Genomic DNA, 27,492 nt, shown 5'->3' on the forward strand with positions numbered 1-27,492 from the left:
CTAACTTTAACCCTTTAACCTAACTCCTAAACTTAACCCTAACCCCTAGCCTAGCTAACGTTAGCCAGCTAGCTAGAATTCATAACATATCATACGTTTTGCACAGTGGAGGCTGTTGAGAGGAGCTATAGGAGGACGAGCTCATTGTAATGTCTGGAATGGAATTAATGGAACGGTATCAAACACATCATATATATGGAACGGTATCAAACACATCATACACATGGAACGGTATCAAACACATCAAACATATGGAAACCACGTTTCACTCCATTCCATGTCTTCTATTCCAACCATTACAATGAGCCCGTCCTCCTATAGCTCCTCCCACCAGACTCCACTGGTTTTTCAAATTCGTAACATATAGCATGTTTTACAAATTTGTTCCATATTGTACATTTTGCTAATTCATAACATATAATACAAAATTGTAATTCATAACATATTATACGAAATGGGTGATGGACATCCACAAATTAATACATACCATACGAAACGTAACATATTATACTAAATGTACTTCTCGGATTTACTTACAGAATAATACGAAATGCTCGGAGACCAGGTTGCTCAGTCAGAGAGAATAATCTGGCATGATAACGGAGCCATAGCAGCAGCGGTATCTATTCAGGTCCTTCACCGCGGGATCTGAGCGCCTTAACTTTCCCAACAATATAGCCGACAACAACAGTCCCTTTCAACGGGTCGGACAGAGACAGAAGGGGGAACAAGGACAGCCGTTTAGCCACTGCCTCTTTGTGGAAAGCGCTTGGCTGTGGGTTTGTGCTGTGTTTGAACTAAAGAGCAACCAGACCTGAGCGGTTTCTTGTTCACACTCGAGAAATAACAACATTCACTTTTAAAGGTAGGCTTACATCTCTGATTAATCTTTTTTTAAGGGTTAGTTTTGATAAAAACATTTCAAAATGCATTGTGGGCCTAATGAATTTGAGCCGTGATATGTGTGAACTTTTTTTTCTCACAAATTATAAACTACTGCGTGCATTTATGTACACCAGACAGGTGAGTGAAAGGGAACAGAAGTAGAGTGGTTGTTTCGTGTTTTGAGTTACTCTATAACTTATTCAGTTAACTTGTTTGCCAACTGCCAACAGTTGAGGTGTTAGGTATGACCATTTATAATTAGACTAAATGAAAGATATTACAGATGCAGAAACCAATTTCTACACAATAGCCCACAACGTTACACCATTCACTGCTGAAGTTTCTCAAAATATAAACAATTTTGGACAAAGAAATGCATTAAACTACATGGGAAAGTTTTTTCTGCAGTTGCACCACTCACAGACATGCAAACAGACCTGTCTCTTACTAGTGATGTGTTTAGATATGAATGCCATTGGTGTAGCTGCAGCATGTGCAGATGTGTTAACTGATGGAGCCTCTTGCCTCAGGGGCAGATATGTGAAACATCTGTGACATGCGTTCTGTGACATGCTGTGGCTAATCGGCTACACAACCAGCACTCTTGAGTAATGAAACACCTGGACACACCTACTGTAGTGGGGAAATCAGATCCTCAAAATGAGACAGAGTTGCAACATCTACTGAACAAGATTGTACAACCGCCAATGTTGCTGTGATGGTAGACCAGGGTTAGTTGTATTTGTGTGTGTGTGTGTGTGTGTGGACATGTTTAACTACACTTGTGGGGACCAGAAGTCCCCACAACAATAGTACACAAACAAACATTTTACCAACTGGGGACATTCTGCCGGTCCCTACAAGGAAAAAAGCTATTTCTAAGGGGTTTAGGGTTAGAATTAGAGTTAGGGGTAAAAAATTAGGTTAGGGTTAGGTTTAGAGGTTAGGGAAAATAGGATTTTGAATGGAATCAATTGTGTCCCCCCACAAGGTTAGTAAAACAAGACTGTGTTGTGTTTGTGTCCATGAACCGAACAATATCTGTGTTTTTCACATTTTGTACCGCTACTTCCCCTGTCCACACAGGATTTGGTATTCCTTGAGGATCTCTTTTTTTGTGGTTGTGTTAGGTCCAGGCGAGCTGAAGTCGACACTCCTGCACCCCACTGAAAGCCTTTCATGCCCTCACATTACCATCACTATAGCTGTGACAGAGTTACTGCTGCGCAGACCGTAGCTCACTCCACGCTCTTTAACCATACCTTTCTCTCGCTCTAGCGCTTCTCTCTTTTCTTTCTCTCTCTCTCTCTCTCTCTCTCTCTCTCTCTCTCTCTCTCTCTCTCTCTCTCTCTCTCTCTCTCTCTCTCTCTCTCTCTCTCTCTCTCTCTCTCTCTCTCAGATGGGCCAAAGCAGTTAGCGGGCCAGTGCCTGTGCCTGTTCCCCATGCTATCCATCTTACCATAGACCCCCCCCCCCTCTCTCTCTCTCTTTCTCTCTCTCTCCCACCTCTCTCTCTCTCAGGCCCGTGCCATCCATCTTACCATGGACTCCCTGCTGACAGAGGCCTGTAGAGGGATCAGAAGCCTGTGCTGGAGACTGGCTCAATCACACAGCCATCTATCCTCTGAACACAGAGTAGGCCTAACACGTAGCCCGGGTCTATGAGTACCTCTTGCCTTCTCTCTACTGGAGCTGGATTTAACACAAACTGGACTGGATTTCCTTCTAAGCGCCGTTTGAGGAACTAAATTACATTTTGACAAGGAACAAGCCATGCATCCTCTAGTGGTCGTACGTTTATTTTGGCTCCTCCCTCTCGCTCTGACGCTGGATGCCCATTCGCCACTGGACTGCATTCCGCGTAAAACGGTACCCTATCATAGTAAGTACTGCTCTTGCATTTAAGTGCGTCAATCAGTATTTATTCACTGCTTCTGTCTATACTGTTTGTGTAACTCAGGTGAATATATCTACATATTATAGTGTCATTTGGATTAGGGGCAGGTATAATTTTATGTCGCTGTAATATGTGTCAAAAAGAGTTCTCATAACTATCATCCGGTGTAACTGCAGGTGTCTTTGTGAGTAACTATTGGTGTCACTCTGTACGACTTCCTGTATCATTCAATGTCACTCATTCTGCTGTACTAGGAGAGAATGGTCGTCTGTTCCGTGAGGAGGGGGTGTGGAACTACTCCACCATGCTGCTGAGAGAGGACCTGGGTCTGTTGCTGCTGGGAGCCAGAGAGAACATCTACGCCCTGGACATCAACGACATCTCCAACAAGAAATCCTCCGTAAGAACACTGAAGTATTACAGTTTAATAGCGGGTTGCTTTGGCACTTACACTGACGGCTATGAAATGATGTCTTGGAAGACTCATGTCTCATGTTCAACAAGCTTTAGTGTTCATCTTCCAACTTTATCTTCCACCTCTTTTTCAGGTAAGTTGGAAAGTGACAGAGAAGCAGCAGAAGGAGTGCAGCTACAAAGGAAAAGATCAGGTAGGTCCAGACCAGTCAGTGAACTGATGCTTTCTCTGCACATTTCATTGTCCTTTCCTATTTCATTTGTATTTAAATATGTGCATTCTATACAAACAGCTAAATAACTAGATACTGTGTTACAGATAGAGTGCCAGAACTACATCAGGGTCCTGCATACGATGGAGGATGATAGGATGTATGTGTGTGGGACCAATGCCTTCAACCCAGAGTGTGACTACATGGTGAGTCAATGGAAACACAACACTCATTCTGATCAACTCCGGTCATAACCTGTAATAGTAGCTATAAAATCCACAACATAATTCACAAGTGTACCTCTCATCTGTCTGTCCTTGCAGTCGTACAAAGATGGAGAGTTGACCTTGGAAAAGAAGAAAGAGGATGGCAAAGGGAAGTGTCCCTTCGATCCATTCCAGAGATACTCTTCTATCATGATCGGTGAGTAACTACTCTGGAATTCTGTCAGGAATCTGGGAATATCAATCTCCTTTAAGTCAGAAAAGGCTAGCATTAGTGATGCAGGTGTGATATCCCTGATTTGATGGCTTGTTTGAGTTGAACCCTCTTTACCCACAATGCTCTCAGGTGAGGACCTGTACTCAGGTCATGTCTAGATGGGATACAGCTTTTGTCAAATTGACATCAAAAGTGTTTTAGTTGTTTTAGCTAATCCTAACCCTTTTCCTAAACTTAACCTACTCCTCCTAACCTGCTATGTTAATTCTTCTTACCTGCTGCGTAAGTTCTCCCAACCTGCTACGGAAAGTACATTTTTGACAAAAGCTGTATCCCTTCTAGACAAAACCCTCTACTCAGCCACCTCAATGAACTTCCTGGGTTCTGAGCCTGTGGTGATGCGCAGCTCTCCCTCCTCAATACGCACTGAGTTCAAGAGCTCCTGGCTACACGGTGAGACAGTCTTCTTTCAACTCTCTTTACTTTGTTAATCAACAAGAGGATACGTCTTTATAGCCTGGTCCTCAATCTGTTTGTGCTGTCTTGCCAACTCTTATAATGGAAACATAACAGGAGTTGGCAAGACAGCACAAACAGATCTGAGAACAGGCTAGTCTTTAAGCTGATATCTTCTAAATTTTTCTTTCTCAGAGCCCAACTTCATCTCCATGGCCCAGATGCCAGAGAGTAAGAGCAGCTCAACAGGTGATGATGACAAGGTCTACCTGTTCTTCAGTGAGACCGCTGTGGAGTATGACTTCTACAGCAAACTGGTGGTGTCTCGCGTAGCACGTGTCTGCAAGGTGTGTGTGTTTGTGTGTATCCCACGGTGGCATTGAGAATTACTTCTCTCCTTAAGGTGTCTTTGGGTGCTTGTATTCGATAAAGATAGACAATAAGGGTATAATGGCTGCTTCATGTAAAGCTAAGTCTCACTCTGTCTCTGTGTCTCAGGGGGACCTTGGGGGCCAGAGGACCCTGCAGAAGAAGTGGACGTCGTTTCTAAAGGCCCGTGTGGACTGTCCTGTTCTGGAGTCCCAGCTACCCTACATCATACAGGACACCTACCGCTGGTGTGAGGAGGGAGACTGGAGAAGCTGTGTGTTCTACGCTGTATTCACATCACAGTCGTAAGTTCAACTCTGAAGTGTGTATATGAGTGGGTGTGTTTTTGCTTATGTGAGCACCACGACTGACTGAACTGTATGTTTTAGTTTGTGTGTGTGTGTGTGTGTCTCTCTAATGCTCAGTGTGGTTGTGTTCCAGGGACAGGGCGGACCTCTCTGCAGTGTGTGCGTACAGGGTGTTGGACATCGGCAGGGTGTTCTCCGAGGGGAAGTACAAGACCCCGGTAACCGTGGAAACGTCCTTTGTGAAGTGGGTGATGTACAGCGGTGATGTCCCCTCCCCCAGACCTGGAGCTGTGAGTCAGACTGACTCTGGTTATTTTCCTTTTGTCTCTGATTTTATTCTACTTCTCTCTGTATCCTTTCCTGTACCTTAACGTTTCTTTCATTCTGCTTTTTATTTGTAGTCTATCCCTACAGATTATCTGTAGATGTTCAACAGACTAACCAAACCATGAAATGTGTCCGTTTTCTGATAAGTTGTACGTTCTTCCAGACTTTAATAAACTCTCCCTTTCTCCTCTCTCCTTCTCTCTCTCCTCTGCTCTCCTCCTCCTCCTCTTCCTATTCTCCTCCTCCTCTCCCCCTAACCCTACCTCTCCTCTCCCTCCTATCCCACTCCCCTTCCCAGTGTATAAATGACGATGCTCGTAACCAGGGCATCACTCAAACTCTGGACCTGCCAGACCGGACCCTGCAGTTCATTAGAGACCGGCCCCTCATGGACCAGGCTGTTCTGCCCATGGGAGAGCGCCCCTTGCTGGTCAGGAGAGGCACTGCCTTCACACGCATCGTAGTACACAGAACACAGGCCCTGGATGGGAAGAAATACCATGTCATGTTCATAGGCACAGGTGTGTGTGTTTCATAACTCTGAACGGCTGTGTATAGCTTAGTTGCCCACATACAGTATCAGCACCGATGTGTGTTTTGTGTCTCAGAGGGTGGCAGTGTGTTGAAAGCGGTTAACTACGATAAGGAGATGTTCATCATCGAGGAAGTGCAGCTCTTCCAGCCCCGTGAGCCAATCAAAGTCCTCCGTTTCTCCAACACAAGGGTAATGTAAAAGCTCTATTTCCTGTCCGTCGGCAGATTAAATATGGCGGTGTAAAGGGTGTGTGTAACATGTTGTGTGTGTTTCTGTGTGTGTGTGTGTGTGTGTAGGGTCAGCTGTACGCAGGCTCTGAGTACGGTGCTGTTCAGATGCCGTTTAGTAGCTGTGGTCGTTCTGGCGCCTGTGTGGACTGTGTCCTGGCCAGAGACCCTTACTGTGTCTGGGACAGAACTACAGCCCAATGTATCACCCTGTCTACAGCTAACGCAGACAGGTAGGATGCTGCACAAACTAATTGCACTTTCCCCTTTGATTTTAACCCATATGGAAGAACAGAGATCTGATGTACTGTTGGTTAACTCTGTCCATGAACCCTTCCCGTTTCTGTCTCAGTGAACTGATCCAAAGTTTATGGGCTGGAGACTTCTCTCTCTGCCCCGCCTCAGGTGAGTGTGTGTCTCGAGGGTGTATTCTATATTTTCTGTGTGTGTGTTTTCTAACCAATACATTATTTTCCAGACCCTGTGAAGCCTGTTAATCAGACTGTGTGGCTAGGTGGCAACCTGAAGCTCCAGTGCCCCCCCACTTCCAACCTGGCAGAGACCCACTGGGAGCGAGACGCCCAGCCCCTGCCCTCCTCGCCCCGCCACCAGATCCTCCGAGACAGCCTCCTTATCCTCAACGCCTCTGCCTCTGACACTGGCCGTTACCGCTGTCTGGCCCTGGAGCGTTCCCACAGTGGGAAGTACACCACCACTGTGGCTGAGTACCAGCTTAGAGTAGGCCCAGAAGGGCTCCCACGCAGACCTGAAGCCCGGACCGAGGGACCTTCCCTGGCCGCGCTGCAGGTGTCAGTGGCCTTCCTGGTGATTCTCCTGGCTGTCCTGCTGGGTTGGAACCTGTACAAGGGACATCTGCCCCTGCCTGGGCCCTGTGGGAGAGTGAAGGGAGCAGGGAGAGGGCAGAACCAAGGAGCTCCAGAGGAGGGGTCTGCTCGCATTGCCGTGGCCCACCTAGAGGTCTCAGAGCCTGGGGAGGCGGAGAGCAAGGCCCTGGTGTCTGGAGAAGGAAACTGCACCAGTAATAACCACTACTCTACTGGGGAGGTGACGTTAGGAGGGGGTGAGGAGGGGGAGAGTGAAGCCAGAGTTACTTTCCCCTCATTGCAGTTCATTGATGATGAATCAGAGAAATGACCCTACCTCCAATGGTATTTCAGTATGCTTCATATTTTGACTGTATGCAGTCAGTATTCAATGGGACTAAACAGTATGCAACAGGTAAACTGTGACTAGATCGGACCAACACACCAGCAATGTTCTGTACAAAGTGGTTGGAAGAGAACTGTTGTGTTTGTGAAGCTATGGTCGTGTTCCTCTGCTCAGACATTGCATGCATCAACCAATGGTTGCGTGCCACATCATCGACTGTGTCATCGACTGACAGATTGCTATAACATGCTACCGGTCAAAAGTTTTAGAACACCTACTCATTCAAGGGTTTTTCTTTATTTTTACTATTTTCTACATTGTAGAATAATAGTGAAGACATCAAAACTATGAAATAACACATATGGAATCATGTAGTAACCAAAAAAGTGTTAAACAAATAAAAATATATTTTATATTTGAGATTCTTCAAATAGCCACCCTTTGCCTTGATGACAGCTTTGCACACTCTTGACATTCTCTCAACCAGCTTCATGAGGTAGTCACCTGGAATGCATTTCAATTAACAGGTGGGCCTTCTTAAAAGTTAATTTGTGGAATTTCTTTCCTTCTTAATGCGTTTGAGCCAATCAGTTGTGTTGTGACAAGGTAGGGGTGGTATACAGAAGATAGCTCTATTTGTTAAAAGACCAAGTCCATTTTATGGCATGAACAGCTCAAATAAGCAAAGAGAAACGACAGTCCATCATTACTTTAAGACATGAAGGTCAGTCAACGCGGAACATTTCAAGAACTTCAAAAGTTTCTTCAAGTGCAGTCGCAAAAACCATTATGATGAAACTGGCTCTCATGAGGACCGCCACAGGAATGGAAGACCCAGAGTTACCTCTGCTGCAGAGGATAAGTTCGTTAGAGTTACCAGCCTCAGAAATTGCAGCCCAAATAAATGCTTCACAGAGTTCAAGTAACAGACACATCTCAACATCAACTGTTCAGAGGAGACCGTGGGAATCAGGCCTTCATAGTCGAATTGCTGCAAAGAAACTACTACTAAAGGACACCACTAAGAAGAAGAGACTTGCTTGGGCCAAAAAACACGAGTATTGGACATTAGACTGGTGGAAATTTGTCTGGTCTGGAGTCCAAAAGTGAGATTTCTGGTTCAAACCGCTGTGTCTTTGTGAGACGCAGTGTGGGTGAACGGATGATCTCCGCATGTGTATTTCCCACCGTAAAGCATGGAGGAGGTGTTATGGTGCTTTGCTGGTGACACTGTCTGTGATTTATTTAGAATTCAAGGCACACTTAACCAGCATGGCTACCACAGCATTCTGCAGCGGCTTAGTGGGACTATCATTTGTTTTTCAAAAGGACAATGACCCAACACACCTCCAGGCTGTGTAAGGGCTATTTGACCAAGAAGGAGAGTGATGGAGTGCTGCATCAGATGATCTGGCCTTCACAATCCCCCGACCTCAACGAAATTGAGATGGTTTGGGATGAGTCGGACCGCAGAGTGAAGGAAAAGCACCCAACAAGTGCTCAGCATACGTGGGAACTCCTTCAAGACTGTTGGACAAGCATTCCAGGTGAAGCTGGTAGAGAGAATGCCATTAGTGTGCACAGCTGTCATCAAGGCAAAGGATGGCTATTTGAAGAATCTCAAATATAAAATATATTTGGATTAGTTTAAAACCTTTTTGTTTACTACATGATTCCATATGTGTTATTTAATACTTTTGATGTCTTCACTATTATTCTACAATGTAGAAAATAGTAAAAATAAAGAAAAACCCTTGAATGAGTAGGTGTTATAAAACTTTTGACCGGTAGTGTATGTGGTTAGCTGATACATAAAATATCTATCTCCTGGGCAGAGGAACACGCCTTATGATTCTGTTACCAGCCAATCAGACCCAGCCTTTCCTGCCCTTGTGCTGGATTGGAACAGAAGAACTGTGGAGGAGGGGACTGGTTATCAAACCTTTTTTGATTTATGAGCACCTAAAGCCTCAGAAACTTTTATGTGACCCACTCAAGTGAACAACCAATCATCTTGCCGGGATCCAGCACCCACTAATAGGTCCAGACCCACATTTTGGGAAAGTAGAGCACCAACCTCTAACAAGCACTTAGAGATAGAACTACAAGGATAGGTAGGAATTATCCAAATTCAATCAATAGGATTGATATAAGACTGAATGTAAGACCTTATTTTTCTTAGTGAATCATCCACTTTATTACTGAATGGTTTTTAGGTGGTCCCCCTCCCTCTCGTACCATTTCTAACCCATCTAAGCAAGTGCCTTCTCACGATCCTGTTAACTGTATCTGTATCAGTGGTCTACTTTATTAAAACTCTTTCTACCTGAACTGTTTTTGGTGTCTCCAATGTGTGCATATAGAATAGCCAATAGGCTTGACTGGTTTCCATCTGGGGCAGGAGTTGAATTGCTAATAATGTGCTAACATTGGCGGTTAATTCGTCTTAAATCTGTGGATAGGTCAACATTACACTTACGGCTGGATTCAATCTGTAGCGCCGAAGTTCTGCGCTATAGCGGCGATATTTCCGATTGAGCCGACATGCAGGGTTTACCATGAATGCAGTCTCCGCGAACGCGGGTACATTTACATTTCAATCGAGCTAAAGCGCCCAGCTTCGGCATTACGGATTGAATTCAGCCCTTAGCCAATGGTAAAAGTGATAGTTTACGCTCTCTGATTTGTTGACATCCTGACTGATTATGAGCAGTGGTGGAAAAAGTACCCAATTGTCATACTTGAGTGAAAGTAAAGATACCTTAATAGAAAATTACTCAAGTAAAAGTGAAAGTCACCCAGTAAAATACTACTTGAGTAAAAGTCTAAAAGTAGTTGGTTTTAAATATACTTTATCAAAAGTAAATGTAATCGCTAAAATGTATCAAAAGTAAAAGTATAAATCATTTCAAATTCCTTATATTAAGCAAACCAGACAGCACCATTTTCTTGTTTTTTTTAAATTTACAGATAGCCAGGGGCACACTCCAACATTTAGACAATTTACAAACGAAGCATGAGTCCGCCAGATCAGAGGCAGTAGGGATGACCAGGGATGTTCTGTTGATAAGTGCGTGAATTGGACCGTTTTCCTGTGCTGCTAAGCATTCAAAATGTAACGAGTACTTTTGGGTGTCAGGGAAAATATATGAGGTAAAAAGTACAATATTTTCTTTAGGAATGTAGTGAAGTAAAAGTACAAGTTATTAAAAATATAAATAGTAAAGTAAGGTACAGATACCCCCAAAAAACGACTTAAGTAGTACTTTAAAGTATTTTTACTTAAGTACTTTACACCACTGATTATGAGGCATACTTAATGCCACTCTTAGAGGAAAATGTAAGTTAAGATGTTTCTTTAATTGAATATGTTTTATTAGACAGTTTTGCCTCTCAGCTCTGATTGCATCAAATGGAAGCCAGCTAGGAAAATAATATTTAATATGTAATTTCGGAGACAGTATCTGATCAAACTAAAATGGAAACCATTCTTTGTGACAACAGAATGGGCGGCCAGTGATAAAAGAGAGAGGTTACCACTAAGATAACCAATAAAAACCCAATAGATCCAAAGTACATTAACATTCCATATCTATGGTTAAAACCTGGCAGTCTGAGGTTCCCAGTCTGGGTTGGGGTCTAGGCCCAGGGCTGGTGTTGTTCTATCTCCTGTAGCGGTACCTCTTGAAGTGGAACCACAGCTGGAAGATCCCGTTGGCGAACTGACAGCGGAACCCGTGGCGGTGAGAGTACTCCCACTCGCGGTTCACTATCTTAAAGGCAATGTCCTCGTACGGCGGGCCCGCGTGGAACCGCAGAACCCCAAAGTCCTTATTGTCGGGACTGGGTTCTAGGAAGTACTGCGGCGTGGAACGTTTGTTGATCAGATCCGGGTAGAAGATGTTGAACTTGTAGCCCTGGACGATCTTAGGCGGAGGGTTGTCGAAGTCGTAATGGGTCTGGTTATATTTGTTCCACTCAAAGCCTGTGTGGACCCTGTTGAAGAAGCGCGGTTTCCGGGGACGGTATTTGTCGGCCCACAGGTACATCTTGCCTGTGAGGGGAAGCTCCACGCTAAACTGAGCCTCGTCCCCGCCCATGCCCTGTTTGGCGCGACGCACAAACTCATCCTCCGCATTCTCATTGGCATCACCTGGAGAACAAGAGGAAAGCGGAGAGAGAAAGAGAGATTCATTAATATGACGATGGGTAGAGATGGGGCTTGGAAGAACGTCTGAGTGTTTTTGTGTATGTATGGGTGTGTTGATGCAAAGCCTCTTACCTGTGACGGCGAGCTGTCTGCGTGAGAGGTGTAGTTTTTGTGTGTCTTCGTCAGGTGTGATGGTGTGTGTGTCCAGCGGTAGCTCCGAGGGAAGCAGCAGGGTGGGACTGTAGCGGCCAGAGTCATACTCTGCCTGGCTCTGCTGGATCAAATCCTCCTCAGTCAGAACGGCCTCTACCACCTCACCCTTCTCCCCGTCTCCCTCTGTGGATGGGCCTGCCACTTGGTCATCCTTCTCCTCTGTATCCCTCTTCTGATTGGTGGAAGGGAAGGAAGAGGAGGGGCCTTCCTCTCTCTCGGTCCTGTGGAGGAGAAACAGAGGAGTCAAAGGTCAAACCTTGTGTACATGAACGTGTGTGTGAAGAAAGAGGTTGATGGTGAAACCTGTGTGTGCGCGCATGTCCTCACACAGCCTCCTCCTCAGGCTCCTCTTTGATGATGGGGAAGAGAGGCTCACTCTCCACTCCCTGCTCCTGTTTCAGCTTGAACAGCTTCTGACGCAACACGTCCTGGTGCCTCTCTCTCAACCTACAACACAGATAGGGATGGTCAACACACACACAGGTGCCGGAGACAGATAGGGTAAGCATGCATACACACACACCGGCCCTCACCGTGCTCGGCCCATGTAGACCCTGATTTGCTGCATCAGACTCTCCCAGTAGCCTGTGTCCAGGTTGGATCCCCCAGCTCGGATCTTATTCTCCATGTTGAGGTTCAGCGCCTGGAGCTGGCTGTACGTCTTTCCCTTGAACACTATCTGAACATCGGTGCTCACTGACGTGTTAATGCCATCACGACGGTCACCTGGGGAAGAGAGAGACAGTCAACTACACAGAAAACATCAATAGACTAGGGCTGCACAAGAAATTGCACCCTATTCCCTATATAGTACACTACTTTTGACCAGGGTGTAATTTTGGACACATCCTAGGAGAGAGACACAAGGGGAGAAATGCCTAGGTGTAGGCACAGAGTATAGATGTTGATGGTGGACAGCCAAGACAGAATATGGGCCAATGAGCGAGAGCGATACTGAGATGTTACTGTATTTTGGCCTATCGGAGATGGTGGTGCTGCTGTACCTGGGCCTTTTCCAGATGCCTCCAGTTTCCGGAGCTTGCTGATCTCATCCTCTGTGATGGTGGTCATATCTCTCCAGAAGTCCACATTCTTCCCCTGCTCCAGCTCCATGTACACCTACAGGGAAAAAGCACACACAGACATGTCACAGTCTCACTCTTCCGCTACAAACCACCATTTCTAAAAACAGCACATTGAACAAGGCATCACACAAACACACACACCAGGGTTTCAGTTAGGAAAATTTGGCGCCTGACAGCATGACTGGCAAGATTTTAATTTACCGGACATGCTAATGCTTTGGGTGCGTAACGCATTAGGGCGTCCACCCACTGTGCTGAAAATCACATTTAGGTAATTGTAACTCATCTTAAAATAACAGAAATTAGCCTGTAAAGTTGTAATAAAATAGAACAATGTTCTTATACCAACATGACAGGTTTAATTTAAAAGCAAAACATTGCCTGTTGCGTCTTTATCCCTGCTGGAAATCATAAATGAATATAATAATTTTAAAAAAATTTAGCCTAGAAGAACAAGTCGCCTTCAAAGTAATAAAACAACTTTAAAATATAATATTTGTATAATATAATTTGCGAACGACCTGTCCTATAGGCTGTTTGTATGAACATTTTAATTAATAAATAACAAAACTCAGCTGTTTTCAAATACAATCTAGGCCTCTCTAATTTAACAGCCTAGGCATGAACATTTTTAAATAGGCCTAGTAAATAACAAAACTGGGGAGAGGTGGTGGAGGAACACCAGGGCCGGTCTGCCCCATTTCCGCTGCCATTCAGCACCACAGCAGTGGAAAGAGGCCACTAGGCGGCCAGAAAATGAAGAAATTATCAAACTGATGTTGGACAATCAAATTCAATATGTAAATGAACTAAATTAGTTAAGGCTGGTTCATTGAGAGAAATCTTATTTTACAATGCTGCTGTGAAGCGAGGCCCACGCCATGCATTTATGAAAGCACTTGTTTCCAAAGCTCAATTTATATCTCACTCTTTTTACAGTTCTACTGGATGATGTTAATAAATGGTATGTTTGTTGTAATTTGAACTATCGTGGGGTCGCAACTCGTGTCATGTGTGATATATACGAGGCTTATTGAGAACTCTGTTTCTTACTATAGGCAGTTGGCTGCCTAGTGATTGTAACTCTCTGATGTGAATAGTTGGCAACGATGTTTAGTTTCCAAGTGCTACGGAATAAGCTCAACTGAAATGCACCAATTGTTCATGATACACATAATTACTCTACTCTAGTCTATCTATCCATTCCAAATCTTTATACTATACATGACACAGAGGCAGCATATGTTGATCTTGCCTAGGGCGGCAGCAGAAGTGCTAAGACTGGGTCTGACGAACACAATAATTAGCCTCTAATTTTCTTGCGTTTGCGGACGACCGTGGCCTGCTCAAAGTGAGCCGCTGCTGTCGGGAAGTAAAAACTGTCCAACTCCTTGGAGCAGCTTGATGCACATCAACCTCATTACTTTGTCCTCAAGAAGGCGCGATCTTCAGCCCATCTTTACTCTGTTTTTGGAGAATGAATCCCCTCTCAGCGGGCACAATGGAATCGGGGATAATCAACACTATCTTCGTAAAGTTTGCCCAGTCGGGGACACTTAGCTGAAGTCCTTTATGAGGACCTCGTGTCTTTAACGTGAGTCAAAATAGACACACCCTACACTAATGTCCCAGCAGCTTGATGATTTATTATAGAAACACACCCTACACTAATGTCCCAGCAGCTTGATGATTTATTATAGAAACACACCCTACACTGTCCCAGCAGCTTGATGATTTATTATAGAAACACACCCTACACTAATGTCCCAGGAGCTTGAGGATTTATTATAGAAACACACCCTACACTAATGTCCCAGCAGCTTGATGATTTATTATAGAAACACACCCTACACTAATGTCCCAGCAGCTTGATGATTTATTATAGAAACACACCCTACACTGTCCCAGCAGCTTGATGATTTATTATAGAAACACACCCTACACTAATGTCCCAGGAGCTTGAGGATTTATTATAGAAACACACCCTACACTAATGTCCCAGCAGCTTGATGATTTATTATAGAAACACACCCTACACTAATGTCCCAGCAGCTTGATGATTTATTATAGAAACACACCCTACACTGTCCCAGCAGCTTGATGATTTATTATAGAAACACACCCTACACTGTCCCAGCAGCTTGATGATTTATTATAGAAACACACCCTACACTAATGTCCCAGCAGCTTGATGATTAATTATAGAAACACACCCTACACTAATGTCCCAGCAGCTTGATGATTTATTATAGAAACACACCCTACACTGTCCCAGCAGCTTGATGATTTATTATAGAAACACACCCTACACTGTCCCAGCAGCTTGATGATTTATTATAGAAACACACCCTACACTAATGTCCCAGCAGCTTGATGATTAATTATAGAAACACACCCTACACTAATGTCCCAGCAGCTTGATGATTTATTATAGAAACACACCCTACACTGTCCCAGCAGCTTGATGATTTATTATAGAAACACACCCTACACTAATGTCCCAGCAGCTTGATGATTTATTATAGAAACACACCCTACACTAATGTCCCAGCAGCTTGATGATTTATTATAGAAACACACCCTACACTAATGTCCCAGCAGCTTGATGATTTATTATAGAAACACACCCTACACTAATGTCCCAGCAGCTTGATGATTAATTATAGAAACACACCCTACACTAATGTCCCAGCAGCTTGATGATTTATTATAGAAACACACCCTACACTGTCCCAGCAGCTTGATGATTTATTATAGAAACACACCCTACACTAATGTCCCAGCAGCTTGATGATTTATTATAGAAACACACCCTACACTAACGTCCCAGCAGCTTGATGATTTATTATAGAAACACACCCTACACTAATGTCCCAGCAGCTTGATGATTTATTATAGAAACACACCCTACACTAATGTCCCAGCAGCTTGATGATTAATTATAGAAACACACCCTACACTAATGTCCCAGCAGCTTGATGATTTATTATAGAAACACACCCTACACTAATGTCCCAGCAGCTTGATGATTTATTATAGAAACACACCCTACACTAATGTCCCAGCAGCTTGATGATTTATTATAGAAACACACCCTACACTGTCCCAGCAGCTTGATGATTTATTATAGAAACACACCCTACACTGTCCCAGCAGCTTGATGATTTATTATAGAAACACACCCTACACTAATGTCCCAGCAGCTTGAGGATTTATTATGGAAACACAACCTACACTAATGTCCCAGCAGCTTGATGATTTATTATAGAAACACACCCTACACTAATGTCCCAGCAGCTTGATGATTTATTATAGAAACACACCCTACACTGTCCCAGCAGCTTGATGATTTATTATAGAAACACACCCTACACTAATGTCCCAGCAGCTTGATGATTTATTATAGAAACACACCCTACACTAATGTCCCAGCAGCTTGATGATTTATTATAGAAACACACCCTACACTGTCCCAGCAGCTTGATGATTTATTATAGAAACACACCCTACACTGTCCCAGCAGCTTGATGATTTATTATAGAAACACACCCTACACTAATGTCCCAGCAGCTTGATGATTTATTATAGAAACACACCCTACACTGTCCCAGCAGCTTGATGATTTATTATAGAAACACACCCCTACACTAATGTCCCAGCAGCTTGATGATTTATTATAGAAACACACCCTACACTAATGTCCCAGCAGCTTGATGATTTATTATAGAAACACACCCTACACTGTCCCAGCAGCTTGATGATTTATTATAGAAACACACCCTACACTGTCCCAGCAGCTTGATGATTTATTATGGAAACACACCCTACACTGTCCCAGCAGCTTGATGATTTATTATAGAAACACACCCTACACTGTCCCAGCAGCTTGATGATTTATTATAGAAACACACCCTACACTGTCCCAGCAGCTTGATGATTTATTATAGAAACACACCCTACACTATGTCCCAGCAGCTTGATGATTTATTATAGAAACACACCCTACACTAATGTCCCAGCAGCTTGAGGATTTATTATAGAAACACACCCTACACTAATGTCCCAGCAGCTTGATGATTTATTATAGAAACACACCCTACACTAATGTCCCAGCAGCTTGATGATGTATTATAGAAACACACCCTACACTAATGTCCCAGCAGCTTGATGATTTATTATAGAAACACACCCTACACTAATGTCCCAGCAGCTTGATGATTTATTATAGAAACACACCCTACACTAATGTCCCAGCAGCTTGATGATTTATTATAGAAACACACCCTACACTAATGTCCCAGCAGCTTGATGATTTATTATAGAAACACACCCTACACTAATGTCCCAGCAGCTTGATGATTTATTATAGAAACACACCCTACACTAATGTCCCAGCAGCTTGATGATTTATTATGGAAACACACCCTACACTAATGTCCCAGCAGCTTGATGATTTATTATAGAAACACACCCTACACTAATGTCCCAGCAGCTTGAGGATTTATTATAGAAACACACCCTACACTGTCCCAGCAGCTTGATGATTTATTATAGAAACACACCCTACACTGTCCCAGCAGCTTGATGATTTATTATAGAAACACACCCTACACTAATGTCCCAGCAGCTTGATGATTTATTATAGAAACACACCCTACACTAATGTCCCAGCAGCTTGATGATTTATTATAGAAACACACCCTACACTGTCCCAGCAGCTTAATGATTTATTATAGAAACACACCCTACACTATGTCCCAGCAGCTTGAGGATTTATTATAGAAACACACCCTACACTAATGTCCCAGCAGCTTGATGATTTATTATAGAAACACACCCTACACTAATGTCCCAGCAGCTTGATGATTTATTATAGAAACACACCCTACACTAATGTCCCAGCAGCTTGATGATTTATTATAGAAACACACCCTACACTGTCCCAGCAGCTTAATGATTTATTATAGAAACACACCCTACACTAATGTCCCAGCAGCTTGATGATTTATTATAGAAACACACCCTACACTGTCCCAGCAGCTTGATGATTTATTATAGAAACACACCCTACACTAATGTCCCAGCAGCTTGATGATGTATTATAGAAACACACCCTACACTAATGTCCCAGCAGCTTAATGATTTATTATAGAAACACACCCTACACTAATGTCCCAGCAGCTTGATGATTTATTATAGAAACACACCCTACACTGTCCCAGCAGCTTGATGATTTATTATAGAAACACACCCTACACTGTCCCAGCAGCTTGATGATTTATTATAGAAACACACCCTACACTAATGTCCCAGCAGCTTAATGATTTATTATAGAAACACACCCTACACTGTCCCAGCAGCTTGATGATTTATTATAGAAACACACCCTACACTAATGTCCCAGCAGCTTAATGATTTATTATAGAAACACACCCTACACTGTCCCAGCAGCTTGATGATTTATTATAGAAACACACCCTACACTAATGTCCCAGCAGCTTAATGATTTATTATAGAAACACACCCTACACTGTCCCAGCAGCTTGATGATTTATTATCCTATGAAGTATATTTGCCTTTGAAGTTGGAGCACACTGACTGGTATTGCCATCAATGAATAAAAAGCATTATTTTGCAATGGATTATTAAATATTTGGACAATTAGGCCGGTAACAATTGTATTTATCTGCTTTTCTTATTTTGCCAAAAGCCAGCATTTACCGGCTAACGGAAACCCTGACATACACACACCTTGATGTCTTCGAGCAGGTCGTCCATGTCAGTGACAGTGAGTCCATTGAGGAAGGTGTAAGGTTCGTGCATCTCCACAGCCAGGTCATCATCTTCAGCACTGATGTACTTAGCCAACAGGTCTATGGGCTTAGCACGGCCGTCACGGATACGGATCTTAGACCTAAACACACAAACATCTATTAGTTAGAGGTCTGCACACAAATCCACATCAGCAAACACCGGAGCAGTGAGATGTTGTTCATGTACCAGGCTGTTTTTAAGTGAGTATATGGAACTATGTGAGGTTGTTGAGGGTTAGGGTTACAGGGGGACAGTAATGAAGGGGTCACCACTCACCGTAGCTTGGCCTGGTGCAGGTGGAAGTTATCCTCTTGCTCTGCCCAGGTTTTGAAATGCTCTGCCTCCTTCTCTCTCTGCAGCATCTCTAGCTCTGTCTCTCTCATGGCCTTCTCTCTCTCCCTCTCCAGTCGCAGCTGCTTCACCTACACACAGACAGACACACTTATACAAACACAGATCCTGCTCTTGCATTGCATTCTCCATAAGCACATACATTCCTGAGTCTACCAAACACACACACAGCTCGTGTTGCATAGAAGCATACCTTCTGCAGTTCTCTGCGATTCTCCTCCTGGATGCGTTTGTTTCTGTCCTTCAGGTCCTTCTCACCCAGATGGCCAATGCCCTTCCGGTCTAGAGCCTGATCACAACAACACACAGATTATTCAGAGCCTGGTCAGATGTAACCACTACACTTCTAAAAGCAGGGGGTTGGTTGTCCCACATACACCCATTTCTCAAGTGCCCACTCTCCTCTCCCTCTCTTACCTTCTGCCATTTGAAGGTGCCCAGCAGGTTGTTGTCTCCAAAGGGGTTGTCTGCATTGGTATAGCCCATGTACTCCTCACTCCAGCCCATCTTCTCCCTCTTCTTCCTCTCCTTGGCCTCCTTCTTGGCCAGTCGTCTGGCCCTCTTCTCCTCTGGGGTCTCCAGGGCCTTCAGCATCTCTCTCTGGTTCTTTTTCTCATCTCTGACCGAGGGTCCGGCCTCTCCAGACCCCGGGCTGCCTCCACGGGCCCCGCCCTCCGACCCAGAGCTCTTAGACGAGTCAGAGGAGCCAGAGCGACGTCTTTTCCTCTCTTTGTCCCTCCCTCTGCTTCCCTCTCCCCTCCCGCAGTTTTCACTCCTCCGGATGCTTCTCTCTCTGTCTCGACTTCTCTCCTCACCTCGGCTTGGGTCCCTGTCTCTGCTTTTCATCCTCTCCCTGTCCCTAGTTCTCTCCCTGATCTGTCGTTCCCTCGCTCTGCTGGGGCTTCTGCTCCCTCTGTCTGCACTCCTCCGCCATCTCCTCTCCCGGTCAATGCTCCCCCCATCCCTCGCTCTCTTCCGGTCTGCACTGGACCCTAAATGTGACTGGCTCCTCTTCTCCCTTCTGTCTTCTCCTCTGCTGCTCTCTCTTTCCTTCCTCTCCTTTGGATCCTCTGAATCAGAGCTGATGGGATAGAAAAAAGTTCAGTTGCAGATATGTGATTTCTTGATTCTTGTTTTTTATTTTATTGTACTTGTGTTTGACATTTTGCTGGACTGTTAGGAGCTAGAAAACAAGTATTTCGCTGAACGTGCTATAACATTTGCTAAACTGTGTACACGAGCAATAAACTTTGATTTGATGTGGCCAATTTTTAAAAACTACATAACCGAAAGTATGTGGACACCTGTTCGTCAATCATCTCATTCCAAAATCATGGGCATTAATATGGAGTTGGTCCCCCCACTCTTCTGGGAAGGCTTTCCACTAGATGTTGGAACATTGCTGCGGGGACTTGCTTCCATTCAGCCACAAGATCATTAGTGAGGTCGGGCACTGATGTTGGGCGATTAGGCCTGGCTCGCAGTCGGTGTTCCAATTCATCCCAAAGGTGTTCGATGGGGTTGAAGTCATGGCTCGACAAACCATTTCTGTATGGACCTCCCTTTGTACACGGGGGTATTGTCATGCTGAAACAGGAAAGGGCCTTCCCCAAACTGTTGCCACAAAGTTGGAAGCACAAAATCGTCTAGAATGTCATTGCATGCTGTAGCGTTAAGATTTCCCTTCACTGGAACTAAGGGGCCTAGCCTGAACCATGAAAAACAGCCCAGATCATTATTCCTCCTCCACCAAACTTTACAGTTGGCACTACGTATTCGGGCATCCGCCAAACCCAGATTCGTCCGTCGAACTGCCAGATGGTGAAGCGTGATTAATCACTCCAGAGAATGCGTTTCCACTGCTCCAGAGTCCAATGGCAGTGAGCTTTACACCACTCCTTAAGCTTGTGTGCGGCTGCTCGGCCATGGAAACCCATTTCATGAAGCTCCCAACGAAGAGTTATTGTGCTGATGTTGCTTCCAGAGGCAGTTTGGAACTCGGTAGTGAGTGTTACAACCGAGGACAGACGATTTTTACAGGCTATGCGCTTAAAGCAGTCCCGTTCTGTGTGTTTGTGTGACCTACCACTTCGCGGCTGAGCCATTGTTACTCCTATAAGTTTCCACTTCACAATAACAGCACTTACAGCACTAACAGACTGGGGCAGCTCTAGCAGAGCAGAAATTTGACTAACTGACTTGTTGGAAAGGTGGCATCCTATGACGGTACCACATTTAAAGTAACTGAGGTCTACAGTAAGGCCATTCTACTGCCATTGTTTGTCTGTGGAGATTGCATGGCTTTGTGCTCGATTTTATACACCTGTCAGCAACGGGTGTGGCTGAAATAGCCGAATCCACTCATTTGAAGGGGTGTCCACATACTCTGAAGCCCACCAGGAAAGAGACCACTTTGTTATCTTAAAATTGTCCATTTTTTTCTCATTCTTAAATATCCTGAGAGTTAAAGTTAAATTAAGCCAAATTAGAATAAATGCAACATCCAATATTGCTGATACACACACGCAAACACATCTCTGCTTGGAGATTCATGATAGCACCCTCCACCAACACACACAAAATAAGTAAAAACAAAAGTAGCAGCCATTTTCTTTCCCAATTCCCGAGGCTTTCTGACTGATACTGCCACAACATATTTTCAACAGAGATACACAATCTTCCTACAGAAAGTGTTTGTCTATGGAGATTGAATGGCGGTGTGTTCGATTTTATACGCCTGTCAGCAACAAGTGTGGCTGAAATAGCCGAATCCACTCATTTTAAGTGTCCACATATTTTTGGCCATGTGGTGTACATACACTGCACATATTTATTTAATATAGCTTAACCTGTCATGTTTACCTGGATCGGTCTTTTGATTTGCCCTTCAGTTTACGTCTCCTGTCGCTGTCTGAGTCGCTTCTCGACCCGGGGTGGTCTCTGCTAGGGGGCCAATGTCGCCTCGCAGATCCACCACTGCTGTCCGAGCTTCCGCTCTCAGAACGCGCAATTCTCCGGGGATTTTTGTTCCGACACAATGACCGACTCCGGCCTCTCTTCTCTTCGGGTGATCGTGATTTACTTATTTTGGACCTGTTTCGGTTCCGACTACGAGAGCCAGAACGGGACCGACGATACTTTTTCTGACCCATGGCAAATTGGTTCCCAAATCGTTGTGGTCCGTTCTCCGTCGCGTAAATCGGAGCTGTATATATTTTTTTGTTCGCAGCACACAACTGTAATGTATTTGAGGTGAAGGAACGTTAGGACAATTACAAACATCATTATTTAACTTGAAAAACACGAAGGGATTCCCTCTCATACTAACTTTTATATTGACTTTGTTCGTATTTGTTGTTTTAATTCTCAGGCATAGTTAAAGCCAACCGCTGGGACTTGCATTGAGCCCCGACGCAGTTTGTAAGCGTCATATTATAATATGATTGGTCGTTTGGAGAATGGGGGATGGTGGCATAGAACGTCAATGTGCTTTTCTCAAGTATTTTATCATGATTAATGAAATCCGCACACTACACCCGATCTATAAGTGTGTTGTCTAGGCATGTTTTAGTTTCCACATAAATTGGCCTCGAAAAGGTAAAGCAAGGCACTTTACAGCAAAACAACGTTCGTGTTGTTGTACGTCACACTATTGGCTGTATTCCAGAAATGTCTTGTGTAGTTCTTAAAACCCACCCGAAAAAAAAATAGTCATAAAAAATTGCTATTCCCAATTCTTTGGAATACTTTTACAATAAACATGGTGATTAAAATTTATATTTTTTGCAACGCTGACATGAGATGTTTAAGTTAATTGTTTCATCGGAACTACATTTCCCAGAGGGCACTGCAACCTTATTGACTGTTTTGAGAGGAGACTGATTTCAACACTCTTCATTTATAGCCAGCAGGACACACAATAGAAAAACCTCGTTGGTGAATTTTTTATTAATGTTTGCAGTCTTTAGCTGGTCCAAAATGATTTATTATTGTATAACTATCAGCAACAAAGTATTTTAAAAAACAAATAGTCATTGTCACTGGACCAATAGCTAGCAGCTTATGCTAACTAGCTAGCTTCACGGCTTAGCTAGGTCGGTGAGCCTAGTTACTAAAATACCAAAACATTGTTTTGAGTGAGTTTGTTTTAAATTGAGCTATTTGATACTGATAACTAGCTAGATTAAACAGATACTGCTCGATTTAAAAGCAAATCCATCGACTTGAATCAAAAGAGAGGTTAGCTATCTAGCCATTGTGCGCATCGGGAAATCGCAACAAAGAAAACGTTTTTTGTTTTGCTGGATCAGCTGGCAAGCTAGCTGTGTTGTAAACGACGACGTTCTCCGACAAACGTTAGCAAGATTAACTAGTTGGCTATTTTACCATGGCGCAACATGGTCCTGTTCACGTAGCAAGTTCACAAAAAGCATTAATGCTAGAAATGAAGAGCCTTCAAGAGGAGCCAGTCGAGGGCTTCAAAATAACACTGGTAGATGAAGCAGATCTCTACAATTGGGAAGTGGCCATTTTTGGACCTCCTAACACTCACTATGAAGGGGGCTATTTCAAGGTAAGGCCGACGCATAACTAACTAAATTCACTTGTTTTGCTAACTTTTCTAGTTTGTTTTGTTAGCTAGCTAGCCAACATGCGCTATGGTCAACTACATGGTTGGCTTCCGTTAGTAGGAGGCCCGTGAAAAACGTAACATCGTATCTACTTTCTATTGATGTACTTCCAGCCTGCAGTGACAAGCAGTACACTGTCAAACCTATTTCTGGATTAGGCTGTTGTTGTTCTCGAATATGTTCTACTCAACTGGGTTGCGACATCAGGATTACCATTGAATCGGGTTAGATAGTTAGGTCGCACAGACGCATGTTAGGACTTGTTGCTGACATATGTTGATATATGACTGTTTTTCTCCATGTGTCCCACAGGCTCGTATCAAGTTCCCCATTGACTACCCCTACTCACCACCTGCCTTCCGTTTCCTCACCAAGATGTGGCACCCCAACATATATGAGGTAAGGGATCACTGACCCAATTCTAGCAAAATACAGTCAAACTAAATGTAATTCATTTTCAAACAAATGTTGTGGTCCTAATCTCAATTTCTCTCCATCTCTGTATGTGGCTTAATCCTAGTCACACCTGTAATTTGCGACCATAAATACATTGTGTATGTTAATTTTTACTTTTCCCTTGTGTTAGAATGGGGATGTGTGTATATCCATTCTGCACCCTCCAGTTGATGACCCTCAGAGTGGGGAGCTGCCATCTGAGAGGTGGAACCCTACCCAGAACGTCAGGTACACGCCCTCTCAGCATGTTATCCCAACCCCCTTCTCTCTCTCCCCCCATCTCCCCTTCTCTCTCCCCCCATCTCCCCTTCTCTCTCTCCCCTTCTCTCTCCCCCCATCTCCCCTTCTCTCTCCCCCCATCTCCCCTTCTCTCTCCCCCCATCTCCCCTTCTCTCTCCCCCCATCTCCCCTTCTCTCTCTCTCTCCCCATCCCCCCTTCTCTCTCTCTCCCCTTCTCACGCTCCCCATCTCCCCTTCTCTCGCTCCCCCATCTCCCCTTCTCTCTCTCTCGCTCCCCATCTCCCCTTCTCTCTCTCTCGCTCGCTCCCCCATCTCCCCTTCTCTCTCTCTCGCTCGTTCCCCCATCTCCCCTTCTCTCTCTCTCTCTCGCTCGCTCCCCATCTCCCCTTCTCTCTCTCTCTCTCTCTCTCGCTCCCCCATCTCCCCTTCTCTCTCTCTCTCGCTCCCCCATCTCCCCTTCTCTCTCTCGCTCCCCCATCTCCCTTCTCTCTCTCGCTCCCCCATCTCCCCTTCTCTCTCTCGCTCCCCCATCTCCCCTTCTCTCGCTCCCCCATCTTCTCTCTCTCTCGCTCCCCCATCTCCTCTCTCTCTCTCGCTCCCCCATCTCCCCTTCTTTCTCGCTCCCCCATCTCCCCTTCTCTCTATCACGCTCCTCCATCTCCCCTGCTCTCTCTCCCATCTTCTCTTTCTCTCTACCCCTTCTCTCTCTCTCTCCCCCTTCTCTCGCTCTCCCCCTCTCTCGCTCTCCCCCCTTCTCTCGCTCTCTCCCCCTCTCTCTCTCCCCCCTCTCTCTCTCCCCCCTCTCTCTCCCCTTTCTCTCGCTCTCCCCCCTTCTCGCTCTCCGCCCTTCTCTCGCTCCCCCATCTCCCCTTCTCTCTCTCTCTCTCTCCCCATCTCCCCTTCTCTCGCTCTCTCTCCCCTTCGCTCCCCCCCTCTCCCGTTGTGCTGTGTCACTCATATCCAGATCACATGTCATGTGGAACCTCTCCAGGACTTCCTGGAAGTGAATAGGAATCATACTAGCCAAACCCCATGTCAACCTGTAGAACCTATGCAGATCAGAGAGAATTTGATTTGTATAAGCAGTATGGTGAAACTTCCACCTAGCCTATCAGAGGACAAGCACTCCTGTTACACTTTGGTTTATTTTTGGTCTGACCCAGTTACGCGTTTACTATAAGTCATGTTGACAAACATTTATTTCTGTGAGTTTTTAAATTAGAAGTAGTAAATCAAATTCGAATAAAATTTTGTCCCATGCGCCGAATACAACAGGTGTAGACCTTACCGTGAAATGCTTACTTGCAAGCCCTTAACCAACAATGCAGTTTTAAGAAAATAGAGTTGACTAAATAAACAAAAGTAAAAAATATTTTAAAAATAACAATAATGAGGTTATATACAGGGGGTACCGGTGCCGAGTCAATGTGCGGGGGTACAGGTTAGTCGAGGTAATTTGTACATGTAGGTAGGGGTAAAGTAGGTCTTATTTTTACCAGCACCATTTTAGGTTTACGTCGACATCAACAGGTTGACATATTTCAGAAATCTTACTTTGCAGAAATATCCTAGCCTGTATTCCACAAAGCAGGATCAATGAGCCAACCAGCTGACTTTGATAGACACTGCCTGGTGCTGCTTTCTGAAACCCAACCCTGTTTGTGTCTTTTGTAGGACCATCCTTCTGAGTGTGATCTCTCTGCTGAATGAGCCCAACACCTCCTCCCCGGCGAACGTGGACGCCTCCGTCATGTACCGCAAGTGGAGGGACAGCAAGGACAAGGACAGAGAGTACGCCGAGATCATCAGGTATGTAAACACACACACACATATATATATATATATATATATATATATATATATATATATATATATATATTATAACACACACACACACACGCACATACAACAAGGACAGAGAGTAGCACACACACAACAAGGACAGAGAGTAGCAAGGACAGAGAGTACAGCACACACACTTATTCAGCCCCTCTATCGCTGTGTGTTTCTCAGGAAGCAGGTATTGGCCACTAAGGCTGAAGCGGAGCGCGACGGGGTGAAGGTCCCCACGACACTGGCCGAATACTGCGTCCGCACTCGCGCCCCGCCCCCCGACGAGGGCTCCGACCTCTTCTACGACGATTACTATGATGACGAGGATCTGGAGGATGAGGACGAGGACGACTGCTGCTATGATGAAGACGACTCGGGTACGGAGGAGTCATGACGCGGCCCACCTGGGAGCCTGGACGGTTGACACGTGCGCTCCCTGCACTCTCCTCCCATAGGAGAGACTGTTCTGAAAGTACTACTTCACATATTTTAAACCTCTCACTTTTTCAATCCTCAGAATCCAAGCACACTGTCATCTGTGCAAAGTCTGCACCTGTTATTTACAGAAAGTATTGACTAAAATAGAGCTAAAAACATGACATGCTACCTTATGACCCTGTTTGACTATCTGGAAAAAACAGGTGTAAACATTGCGCTGGTGAAAACACCTGGTAAATCAGATCTCTGATAAGTTTTCCCTTCCTCAACTTGCCGCCGCCTCCTCGTTCACTCACACTTATAGTCAGATACTCTTTTGCCTGAACAGGCGACTGAAAACTTCTTCACCTGTCATGGTGTCTTTGTGTGAGCGACACACCACTGAACATACAGCAGAACTTATTTATCTCCAAGATAAGGTTCTGTCTGGCTTCTCCTCCCTTACATTTTTGTGCGAGGAAAACTGACTCTGTCAAGATACTTTTTGCAACATGGTGTTTCTGCATGTCAGACATCTTGGACGCAATCATATGTGTCAGCATACTGGTTTGTTTGAATTTAGTAAAATAAATACTATTGTGATCATGGAAACACCAATGACTTCTGTCTGGGGGTTGAGCTAGAGTTGCGGCCCAAACCCAGTTTGAATGTTTTAGCATCGTTTCTACAACTTTTCGCTGGCCTGGCCGTAACTGTCTAAGGTGTTGTTTTGTTGTTTGAGAGTGGAGTGTGAGTGATTCTAAAGCGCTCAATGTAACGTTGTCGTGGCAACTTGGTTTTCCTGCATCTGGAAGAATTTTCTCAAGAGACCCACACCTTTCTCCTCAAGGTTCTCCTCTGCAAAGAATGATGGAGCACAAGTCTTTGGTGTAGCCCAACAACTGTATGGAGAGGGGGAAAGTGCTTTATGGGTTTAGCGTAATGATTTGCTGTTTTTATTCTCCTCTCATTGACAATTATTGGATGTTGCATTTATTCTAATTTGGCTTAATTTAACTTTAACTCTCTCAGGATATTTAAGAATGAGAAAAAAAAGGACA

The 27,492-nt window shown here is 44.4% G+C and overlaps 3 protein-coding genes across 3 annotated transcripts; 2 read left to right on the forward strand and 1 right to left on the reverse strand.

Moving 5' to 3' along the window:
* The first annotated feature begins 632 nt into the window (after positions 1 to 632).
* On the forward strand, positions 633 to 7,490 carry LOC121535504 (semaphorin-4E-like). Its single transcript, XM_041842634.1, has 15 exons — positions 633 to 865; positions 2,407 to 2,767; positions 3,037 to 3,182; positions 3,331 to 3,390; positions 3,516 to 3,614; positions 3,732 to 3,831; positions 4,192 to 4,302; positions 4,501 to 4,652; positions 4,804 to 4,979; positions 5,116 to 5,272; positions 5,608 to 5,830; positions 5,918 to 6,033; positions 6,141 to 6,304; positions 6,424 to 6,476; positions 6,550 to 7,490. The coding sequence occupies exons 2-15, from the start codon at positions 2,659 to 2,661 to the stop codon at positions 7,224 to 7,226; spliced, it is 2,343 nt and encodes a 780-aa protein (XP_041698568.1). The 5' UTR covers positions 633 to 865; positions 2,407 to 2,658; the 3' UTR covers positions 7,227 to 7,490.
* A 3,175-nt stretch (positions 7,491 to 10,665) lies between these two features.
* On the reverse strand, positions 10,666 to 22,064 carry LOC121535502 (cactin). The gene is made up of 10 exons (XM_041842632.2): positions 21,717 to 22,064; positions 19,272 to 19,935; positions 19,048 to 19,143; positions 18,780 to 18,925; positions 18,441 to 18,603; positions 12,609 to 12,723; positions 12,138 to 12,330; positions 11,932 to 12,051; positions 11,524 to 11,825; positions 10,666 to 11,394 (listed from the first exon to the last, which is right to left on the reverse strand). The coding sequence occupies exons 1-10, from the start codon at positions 22,004 to 22,006 to the stop codon at positions 10,904 to 10,906; spliced, it is 2,580 nt and encodes an 859-aa protein (XP_041698566.1). The 5' UTR covers positions 22,007 to 22,064; the 3' UTR covers positions 10,666 to 10,903.
* Positions 22,065 to 22,696: 632 nt separating this feature from the next.
* On the forward strand, positions 22,697 to 27,472 carry LOC121535515 (ubiquitin-conjugating enzyme E2 R1-like). The gene is made up of 5 exons (XM_041842656.2): positions 22,697 to 23,427; positions 23,798 to 23,884; positions 24,072 to 24,169; positions 25,856 to 25,990; positions 26,195 to 27,472. Exons 1-5 carry the CDS (start codon positions 23,242 to 23,244, stop codon positions 26,406 to 26,408), a joined length of 720 nt encoding a protein of 239 aa, XP_041698590.2. The 5' UTR covers positions 22,697 to 23,241; the 3' UTR covers positions 26,409 to 27,472.
* The last annotated feature ends 20 nt before the right edge of the window (positions 27,473 to 27,492 follow it).

Source organism: Coregonus clupeaformis, chromosome 21, assembly GCF_020615455.1.
Source record: "Coregonus clupeaformis isolate EN_2021a chromosome 21, ASM2061545v1, whole genome shotgun sequence".
Classification (NCBI taxonomy): domain Eukaryota; kingdom Metazoa; phylum Chordata; class Actinopteri; order Salmoniformes; family Salmonidae; genus Coregonus; species Coregonus clupeaformis.

What these genes read in the sequence shown, in the direction of transcription:
- LOC121535504 (XM_041842634.1), top strand. Translation starts at nt 2,659, where the DNA reads ATGCATCCTCTAGTGGTCGTACGTTTATTTTGGCTCCTCCCTCTCGCT. An exon ending in TCTCCAACAAGAAATCCTCC is followed by an intron (nt 3,183 to 3,330) that starts GTAAGAACACTG and finishes CCTCTTTTTCAG; the next exon opens with GTAAGTTGGAAAGTGACAGA. An exon ending in TGTCATGTTCATAGGCACAG is followed by an intron (nt 5,831 to 5,917) that starts GTGTGTGTGTTT and finishes TTTGTGTCTCAG; the next exon opens with AGGGTGGCAGTGTGTTGAAA.
- LOC121535515 (XM_041842656.2), top strand. Translation starts at nt 23,242, where the DNA reads ATGGCGCAACATGGTCCTGTTCACGTAGCAAGTTCACAAAAAGCATTA. An exon ending in GGCACCCCAACATATATGAG is followed by an intron (nt 23,885 to 24,071) that starts GTAAGGGATCAC and finishes CCCTTGTGTTAG; the next exon opens with AATGGGGATGTGTGTATATC. An exon ending in GAGTACGCCGAGATCATCAG is followed by an intron (nt 25,991 to 26,194) that starts GTATGTAAACAC and finishes TGTGTTTCTCAG; the next exon opens with GAAGCAGGTATTGGCCACTA.
- LOC121535502 (XM_041842632.2), bottom strand. Translation starts at nt 22,006, where the DNA reads ATGGGTCAGAAAAAGTATCGTCGGTCCCGTTCTGGCTCTCGTAGTCGG. An exon ending in ATCGCAGAGAACTGCAGAAG is followed by an intron (nt 18,926 to 19,047) that starts GTATGCTTCTAT and finishes GTCTGTGTGTAG; the next exon opens with GTGAAGCAGCTGCGACTGGA. An exon ending in GAGCCTGAGGAGGAGGCTGT is followed by an intron (nt 11,826 to 11,931) that starts GTGAGGACATGC and finishes TCTCCTCCACAG; the next exon opens with GACCGAGAGAGAGGAAGGCC.